This window comes from Octopus bimaculoides, chromosome 4 (assembly GCF_046866305.1).
Source record: "Octopus bimaculoides isolate indiv1 chromosome 4, ASM4686630v1, whole genome shotgun sequence".
Lineage (NCBI taxonomy): Eukaryota > Metazoa > Mollusca > Cephalopoda > Octopoda > Octopodidae > Octopus > Octopus bimaculoides.
In genome coordinates, this window is record NC_142931.1 from 133,782,712 (window position 1) to 133,792,928 (window position 10,217).

The 10,217-nt window shown below is 39.7% G+C and overlaps 1 protein-coding gene across 1 annotated transcript; it reads left to right on the top strand.

The window, feature by feature from the left end:
* Positions 1-442: 442 nt before the first annotated feature.
* On the top strand, positions 443-6,926 carry LOC149136259 (histone-lysine N-methyltransferase SETMAR-like). The gene is made up of 2 exons (XM_089350126.1): positions 443-502; positions 6,531-6,926. Exons 1-2 carry the CDS (start codon positions 443-445, stop codon positions 6,924-6,926), a joined length of 456 nt encoding a protein of 151 aa, XP_089206252.1.
* The last annotated feature ends 3,291 nt before the right edge of the window (positions 6,927-10,217 follow it).

Below are 10,217 nucleotides of genomic sequence, written 5' to 3' on the forward strand. Positions count from 1 at the left end.
TTTACAGGAGAAGTAGGACAACTATTTAAGAGAAGATATGCAAAAAATCATGATTGTATGCAATATATCTTTCTCCTTTTTGCAGATTTAACACATGATAGCATCTCCTACAGCGGATTTTGGTAAAATTGAAGCACGGGCGATCATGAAGTTCCTCTTTTTGCAAGGCAAAGGAAAGGCGGAAATCCATGGCAAAATGAAGGAAATCTTAAAGGGTCACTTGCCCATCTTACTCCACAGTGAAAACTTGATCATCAGACTAATCATCAGTTTCCGCGACCGCAAAGAACAAAGCCGACGCTGTGCACGTCATTTTTCTCAAGGAACGCTGGATTCCAGCTAAATTCATAGTCGAGATTCTGGGGATTTTCTGCAAAAGAGTTGGCTACATCACCCACAGCATTCCGGACATGAGAAAGCTTTCCGCAAAACGGGTGTCGAAATGCCTGAACGCAGATCAGAAACGCATCAGATGGACGACATCAAAGGCTATTTTGGACCGGTTTGCAGCGGGAGAGGCTGGTTTTATGGATCGTTTAGTCATCATGGCTGAAACTTGGCTTCATCATTATGATCCCCAGACCAAGCAGCAATCAATAGAGTGGCGCCACAGCGGTTCACCGCGTCCCAAGACATTTAGAACCCAAAAGTCAGCTGGAAATATACTGGTTCTAGGACAAAAAAGTTCTCCTCATAAAATACCTGCCACAGGGTCGCACCATCAACGCAGAATACTACGTCTCTGTTGGACGAACTGCGTGAAGCTCTGAAGCAGAAACGCCGTGGAAAGCTGAACCATGGAGTCCTGTTTTTGCAGGAGAATGCACCAGCACACACAGCACATGAAACTCCATGGAAAATACGCGACTTTGGCTTCTAATTCGTGAACCACCCATCTTACTTCCCTGACTTGGCCCCTTCCAACTATCACCTCTTTCCAAAACTGAAGAAACAAAGGAACGAAATTTCAATGCGATTCGGAAGTGACTGCTGCTTCAGAGGCTTGGTTGGAGCCCCAACCTTCCGAGTTCTTTTTACAGGGTTTAGAAAAACTGAAATGTGTGAATCTGAGAGGAGAATATGTTGAATAAAATCATAATTAACTGATCCTCCTGTGTTTTCTTTTACCCAAATCCAGGAACTTTCCAGTACCCCCTCGTATGCAACGTACGTTATGTATGTAATATACGCCTGTACATTATGTATGAATGTGTTTCTTTCCTTTTAGATTATTTTAGTTCTTCCTATAAAGAAGGAGCTGGGGGTTTTTTTTAACAAAGAAACAACGATGAGGAATTACATACAGATTTCAAATTTTGGCACAAGGCCAGCAATTTCAGGGAAGGGAGTAAGTTGATTACATTAATCGCAGTGCTCAACAGGTATTTATTTTATCGACGCCGAAAGGATGAAAGACAAAATCAACCTCGGCGGAATTTGAACTCAGAACGTGAAAACGGATGAAATGCCGTTAAGCATTTTTCCCAGCGTGCTAACGATTCTGCCAGCTCGCCGCCTCAATGAAGATTTACATATTGAAATTTAGGAAAATTTTGGATGTTTTCAGTGCGTGTATACACTTATGCAGGCATTTTTGGGATAGCTGAGGATCGTGTGGGTGATATCTTTTACACTAGCCTAGCACGGTCAGCATTATCTATCCCAATATGAAGTTTTTGAGGCTTAGTTTTTGATCAGGTATTTAGTAAATTTCTCCTGTTTCTAGATAGCGAAGTCGTTGGCAGGATGTGATGTAATTATCACAGATCTAAGAAAGTTTACTCTCCTTATCAATGTTGTCGGTATCTTCGTGGTTGCTGGATAACTACCCCTGCACAACTTTCTACTGATACAACGTGTACTTCTTCCTAATGTATCTGACCATGTAGGTTAGTTCAGATAACTTTGATTCAGATAGAACAGTTCTACATAAAGGGCCCTTCATCTCCTCCCAAGATGTTAATATTTCCACTATTGAGTACACATATGGTAGACGAAAACGGAAAGAAGTCCATCGTGTGTGTGTGTTTGTCCACCACCACCGCATAGCTTTTTGTGGCTTTTTGCTACATGCGTCTCCTAGTTTTTAGACATGAGTGATGTCCATGCAGCTACCCGTGAGGCACATAGAATTCAGCATCCATTATTTTTTTTTTTTTTAAATAGATAGAAAGTTTTCTTGTGAAACCTGGGCTTCCTTATGCCATTAGCCAACTATTAGATCCCTCTCAGGCGATTTTTCCGATCGGTAGTTTTGTAAAAAATGTTAGTAGAGTCTCACTGGTAACGTTATATATTTTAAGGGTAATGCTTACATAATGCTCATTTCGTACCTCATTTAACCACATTAGATTGCGGTTGTGCAGCATATTTACATTCCAGTCCTCAGCCCGCATCAGTATCACCTCCTTCTACGAAATATTCTCTGGAGGAACATTTTCAACTTTGATGTTACGATATACATTTTGAGAGTTTAATGGAAACCAATAGTTGATAGTCCTCCAATCTTTTTAGTTTCCTTCCACAACGAAAACTTTGACTTTCATTTCGTAGATCGTGTTTAAAGGCAGCTGGTTTATTCGCAATTCTGTTATTAGGTCCTATAGATTTTGAATAGTCTGTCATAGAATTGCAGCTGGTGATTAATGATTTCAATGTTCCTATTGCATCTAATGATACTATCTGATTATCCGTTGTTTACTCTCATCTGTCGATGTTTTTTGGAAAGAAGCAACTTATTTTGGTTGTGTGCTATCACTTCAACCAATTTCTGCTATTCCTATCTGTTGGCAATGCCAAATACAGCATACTACAATAGGATATTAAAAAAACTGAGGGTTTCAATTTATGCTATATATCTAAGCAACTTGGGCAATCACAGATAACATCAAATCAGTAGGGCTTCTGTTTTTAACGCCACAAACATTTACAATGGTTTGTTCATTTTGTGGCTTGTTAATTTAATGAGGTTTCTTCAAATCTTGCTGTAAGCTTTATTTTGTGCTATTCTTCACTCTATTTGTTTGCAAACAGCCACCGCATGTCTTTGCAATGGTGGCAGTTCTATTTCTGTGACATTGCTTTTGTGTTTATTTTGATGGCAACTCATTATGTTATCAATTTTGTGGAACGCAATATCTACTGGTCTGTTGACACTCATTTATTGTGCATTTTTTATGGCTGTTTTACTAGAAATAGTAACGACAGTTAACTTTAGAAGTATGGAAATCAAAGCTGTCTACGTCCAATAAGACTATAACCTGTAACACATTGGCAGTACTAATACCAGTACCGACATTTGGATTACCAAACATTTCAAGAAATTCGAAACCAGAAGAACAGACGAGGAAAATATTAATCACTATCAGTAATCAATATACATAGGTTGAATAGTATATTTCTTCTCAACGTAACTAGCTTTCTAGTGTAAGTGCTTTGTCCTGAAACGTGAGTAGTTGGAATATTTTCCGTTGCAACAGCTCTTCATCCCTTTCATGTAATAAATCAAATGGATCTTTCCTTTTTGTAGGATTGGTAGCTGTTCTGATTCAACTCAAAAGCCCACTAAATTTCTTTTGATAATTCTTATTTCTTTATTGCCCACAAGGAGCTAAACATAAAGGGGACAAACAAGGACAGACAAAGGGATTAAGTCGATTACATCGACCCCAGTGCGTAACTGGTACTTAATTTATCGACCCTGAAATGATGAAAGGCAAAGTGGATCTCGGCGAAATTTGAACTCAGAACGTAACGGCAGACGAAATACTGCTAAGCATTTCGCCCGGCGTGCTAACGTTTCTACCAGCTCGCCGCCTTAGGCGATAATTCTTTTGATAATTCTGCGACTTGCGATAACTCACTAGGGTTTCTCGTCGTGTTACGGTGTATATCGATGTATTTATTGAACACTTTATTTTCACCATTTAATTATTGTAACGGTTTGTTTTAAAGGGATTGCATCAACGAATGAGGTAATGGGGTGACTGTTGAAGTTTGGGATGCAAGAGAAAATGGGAATAAGGTAAAAAAGGACATGGGAGAGAGGAGGAGTTAGGGGATGTTGAGAGGAAGAGGTAGAGGAGGCTGAGAAAGAGGTAGGGAGGCTGAGAGAGAGAGTGAGGCGATAAAAGAGATAGAGAGGGAGACAAGGGAGAGATAAGGAAGAGAGAAAGGAGTGAGGAAGATTGTGGGGGTGGGAGTGGGAGGCGTATGGAAAGAGAGAGGGATAGTTGGAGATCATTATTTTCAAGTATAAGATCAAATAAATGAATTCTCGTATGTGGAAAGCATATCCGAAAGAGATGAGGTTGGAAGATAAGCCAAGGTTGTATAACTGCAGAGATGTAAGACACACACACACACACACACACACACACACACACAAATGTAAGACTCGTGCATTTATATGAGGTGGTGACCGACATGAAATCGATGGGAAAATATTGAACGTTGAACAGGGAGGTAGCATAAATGGAAGACAGTGCAGCTATACGTTAACACTTAACATTGCTATGACATTATGCTTCACACAAATTAAACACATTTCGATACCAAACTTGAACTCCACCAAATTGTAAAGCCAGTCAGTAGGAAAAAAAAAAACCTTTACATAAAGTCTAATTAATAACCTGATTTACTCGTTTCTGTCTTACTTAAACATCACACCTGAAGATTAAGCTGTGTGTGTGTGTGTGTGTGTGTGTGTGTGTGTGTGTGTGTGTGTGTGTGTGTGTTTGTGTGTGTGTGTGTGTGTGTGTGTGTGCATGCGCGCGTGCGCGTGCGTGTGTGTGTGATCGTCACGATTATAGTCGAATAGGATTAGATCTAATAACTTTGAGCTTATGTAATCTTCTGCGTCGGCTTTTGTTGTTACAGACTTTTTTTTCGGCCAAAGCAGCTATCGTGTATCTGACCACCACGTGCAGTATCGATGAAGGTTATGAACAAAACTACGGTCAAATGTGCAGTGAACTGGTCCACCCTAAATGAGACAAACACGAGACACCAATTATCTAGTTTCGCATACATATCTGCACATAAAGATACATAGCAGTTCAGTGTTGTTTAGAGCTTAGTTTTCATTAACGAAAATTAAATTCTTTAATTAAGGAAATTAGATAATGTGACCGCTTTAATATATTACAGAAATGATGAAATTATTCAGTTAATTTTTAACCCTTTGCCTGTCCGAAACATTTTTAAAGCTTGTCCTAAATATCTGCGCTTGTTTTCAGACTTTTTGTTGGTCCTTGCTTCGTACGTTCTGAGTAATATAAAACCTTTACACACATATTTTTTTTGCTTTTCTCTTTCTATCTCTTTCATCATCCTTTGTTTTACCTCTTCGTCTTTTTCTTCTCTCTTTTTGACTCCTCTCTCTGCCTCTTTTCCTACATCTCTCTCTCTCTCTCTTTCTTTCTCTCTCTTTCTCTCCCTCCATCTCTCTCTCCTTCTCGCTTTCCTTTCTTCTTATTTGAATAATTGATCAACTGAAATTTCCCTCCGTTTCTTATAACGAAACATTTAAGGAAACTTTCAGTGGAAAAGGTCAGTCTTTGAGGTGTAGTTTTAGTTTTGATTTACTTGAGCATGAATCATTATCACCATCATCATCGTCATCGTCGTCGTCACCATTTAACGTCTGTTTTCCATGCTGCATGGGTTGGACGGTTCGACAGGATCCAACGTGCCACAAACGTCAGGCCCCAAAGTCAGCTTTGGCATGGTTTCTACACCTGGATGCCCTACTTAAAACCAACCACTTTACAGTTTATACAGGATGCTTTTTTTTTCATGACACTAGCACTAGTGAGGTCGCAAGATATGACAAAATAAAGAAAAGGAAAAGGAAATCTCTCTCGACAGAGATTGTATTTGGAAAAAAGGGCGGTGGCCTTATGCCAGATACTGGAGGCTAAAATATCAATGAGACACAAGTACAGTTGTTTTGCTACAGAGGAACTACATGGCTATTCTGCACTATGTGAGGGTCGGTGAGAGTAGACAGAAGGGAGATAAAGACTTTGTGATGGGATGGCAAAGCGTTTAGCCTTTTAACTGTATGACTTTAAGTTTTTCATGGTTGCTGTTTTGATTTTCATTGATTGTAGCCATACATAAGTCTCTTTTGGTTGTTAAATATCACCCATAACTTTAGCAATCCGTGTTAAACGAATCACCACTACACAACAACGCTAGTACTTAATCGTTAATCCAAGTAAAATTATTCCCCCAACAGCCCCACTAGAATTTTTAAGATGGTGAAGTATAATTTGAGGGTGACTTGGTTAATATTTTTGATAGTTTGACCGACCACAGAAATCTTCTCTTGTTGTCCATGGAATCAACAATATACTGTAGAAGCAAATGTTGGACAGAACACACCAAGCTCTACCACCATCAAGTATTAGCTTGGATACAAAATTCTGTCGCATTTTAGACATATTAATTTTGAATACACTTTGTCAATGCTGAATGCAATATAAACTTTTCCTTTTTTGTCCTAATGCTTTTCTTGTTTCTTTCAGATTAATTTAATACTAAAGTGTTTAATATTTCTGCAATCTGAGCCCTCTAGAATGAGTGCTGACCAAACACATGTAAGACATTGTATGCTGTATAAATACGAAAAGGGTTCCTCAGCAAAAGACGCTGCAAGAGATATTGGTTCTGCCTATAAAAATGAAGCGCCAACTGTCCGAACATGCCATCGATTATTTAAACAATTTCGATCAGGAAACTTTTCCCTCAGTGATTCCTCTCGATCAGGTCGATCAAGTTCCTTCGATCTCGAGGTTTTACGGAATGTGGTGGAAGAAACTGCTAAGCAGACTGCACTAGAGTTGGCAGAAGTATTCAATACACGTCACAGAACTCTTGTAAAGCAACTGCACAAACTGAAAAAGGTGTCTAAACTTGGCTAGTGGATGCCACATAATCTGACTGCCATTTACGCTTCATTAAAGAGTAGACTTGCTAGTGACCCTTTTTAGGGATAGAATAATAACCAGTGGTGAAAAATAGGTGCTTTACAATAATATCCAAAGGAAACGACAATGGTTATCACCCAATCAAAAGGGGAAAACCAAACCACAAAAATGTTACGCTTTTTCTTTGGTGAGACATGAGTGGCGTAGTCTATCATGAAGTGCTGAACTCCTGCGAGACAATTAATGCTGATAAGTTACTGTCACCAACTGGAATCATTGTATCAAAAGTTGCAGACGAACCGACCAACATTGATTAATCGTGAAGGTTTGTTGCTCCTACACGACAATGCAAGACCGCATATTGCTCGAATTATGCAGAACAAAATCCACACGCTTAATATGGAAGTTTTGCCACATTCTCCTTATTCACAAGACCTTAACTCATCGGATTATCATCTTTTCTTATCATTGCAACATTATTGGAAATGGAAAACAGTTCACAAATCGAGAAGAGGTAAAAACAGAAATTGAATTTTTCTTTGCACCGAAACCCGAAGATTTTTTTATGCTAGAGGGATCAACAACTTATCAGCCAGATGGTATTACATTATTCAAAATAAGTGAAATTATTATCTTGATTAAATATATCCATTACAACCAAATGCATATACATACATATGTATATGCATATCTATATATGTGTGTGTGTACGTGTGCGTGTGTGTATGTGTGTGACTTTGCGCTTTCTATGCCCCACCACTCATCTTTTAACGACCAGTGTTGCTTTGTTTACGTCTCCGTAACTTAGCAGTTCGGCATAACAGAGACCAATCGAATAAATACTTGACTCAACAATGATAAGCGCTAAGGTCGATTTGTTCGACTAAACTCTTTAGGGCGGTGCCCCAGCATGGCTACAGTCCAATGACTGAAACAAGTAACAGCTCGACAAAATAACTAGTATAGCTATGCTGAATAAGTAGCATAACTCTACTTGGATAAATAGGCTTAAGAAACAGACTGCATCGTTTGAGCTGAGTCAATACCTTCCGCATGGGTGTATTAATACTACTCGCGGATTAGTAGCATTAGCAAGATATATACAATTAAATCATATATTATTGTATGAGGCGGTATAACTTTGCATTAGTCATCATAAGTCAACAGCATCTTCTAGGAAAATCGTGTTCTTACTAAAGAAGGAATTCGGTTGAATTAAAAGAAGACTTGGAGGGTAATTAATCAATATTATTTAAGGATTTTAGGCGGTGGGCTGGCAGAGTCATTAATAGGCCGGACGAAATGCCGCTAAGCATTTCGCCCGTCTTTACGTTCTGAATTCAAATTCTTATTTCTTTATTGCCCACAAGGGACTAACCATAGAGTGGACAAACAAGGACAGACAAAGGGATTAAGTCGATTACATCGACCCCAGTGTTTCACTGGTACTTAATTTATCGACCCCGAGAGGATGAAAGGCAAAGTGGGCCGCGGCGGAATTTGAACTCAGAACGTAACGGCAGACGAAATACCGCTAAGCATTTCACCCGGCGTGCTAACGATTCTGCCAGCTCGCCGCCTTATGAATTCGAGGTCGACTTTGCCTTTCATCCTTTCGAGGTCGATAAAATAAGTATCAGTGAAACATTGGGGGTCGATGTAATCGACTAGTTCCCTCCCTCAAAATTTCAGGCCTTGTGCTTATAGTAGAAAGGATTATTTAAGGATTTTAGGCGGTGAGCAGGCAGAATTGTTAACACGCCGAGAAAAATGCTTAGCGACATTTCGCCCGTCGCCACGTTCTGAGTTCAAATTCTGTCGATGTCGATTTTGCCTTTCATTCTTTCGAGGTCGATAAAATAAGTACCAGTTGAACACTGGGGTCGATGTAATCTCTTGCGCCGAATTGCAGGATTTGCACTGAAATTGAAACGTTTAAATGATTACTTGCTGGCCTTATGCCAAAATTTAAAACCAATACTATTATAGCTTATTGTTTCTAAATGAAACATATGGCCAGAAATCCAGAGGCATTAGTACAGTTGATTATCTCTCCCTACTTTTCCCCAGCTATTTGTCTGGTACTTTACTTTATTGAATCCGGGAGGGTGAACAAGCAAAGTTGACCTCGACGAGATTTGAACTCAGATCGTAAAGAAGCAGAACAAATATTGGCTTCAAAATTTTTAGCACAGGTCAGCAGTTTTGGAGGAAAGGTTAAGTCGATTACATCAACCCTATTGCTCAACTCGTACTTATTTTATCGACCCTGAAAGGATGAAAGGCAAAGTCGACTTCGGCGGAATTTGAACTCAGAGCGTAAATACGGACGAAATGCAACTAAGCGTTTTGCCCGGCGTGCTAACGATTCTGCCAGCTCGCCACCTTATCCAGAACAAATATTCTTTTCTATTCTAGGCACAAGGCCCAAAATTTTGGGAGAGGCGGGGCCAGTCGATTAGATCGACTCCAGTACGCAACTGGTACTTAATTTATCGACACCGACAGGATGAAAGGCAAAGTCGACCTCGGCGGAATTTGAACTCAGAACACAAAGACAGATGAAATACCTCTAAGCGTTTTGCCCGGCGTGCTAACGATTCTGCCAGCTCGCCACCTTATAGTCATGAAGTAATGTATAAGGAATGTATAATGTATAAGGTTATGTATGCTGGGGAGGAGGTGTAATGAGATGATGTAGCCTTCCCACATAATTGCTGTCGTAACCACTAGCGTAGCTAGAGTGTGTGCCACACTCGGAAACCACAAAAATCACATATTGCCTACAGCAATAGCCCCTACCACCATCCTCCCCACCCTGTTACGCTAGTGGACGTAACGCAAGCAATTGTTCCTTTGTTTGTGCAAACAGTGTGTAAGAATTATTCTCTCTTTTATTCTTTTACTTGTTTCAGTCATTTTGACGGCGGCCATGCTGGAGTACCGCCTTTAGTCAAACAAATCGACCTGGCCTGTTTTCAATTTTTTCATCTTTAGTGCCAATTATCGTACCTGGCCTAACAACGCTCAGTCTCCCATCTGTAATACATAAGACGCAGGGCTATTGATTGATGCAATTAAAAGTAAAAAAAAAAACAAGCGCGTCATATACGCCGGTAAATAAGGTAATTATGCAAAACATTTCTTTCTGGCACTCTACCGATTCTGTTCTTATCTGTTATTTCGAAAAATAATTCCAAGCAAAGGTATGGGTTCTTGAATTTCGTCTAATCATCTAAGTCGGTCACAGAACTTGACCGGTACTTATTTGGTCGACTCCAGGAG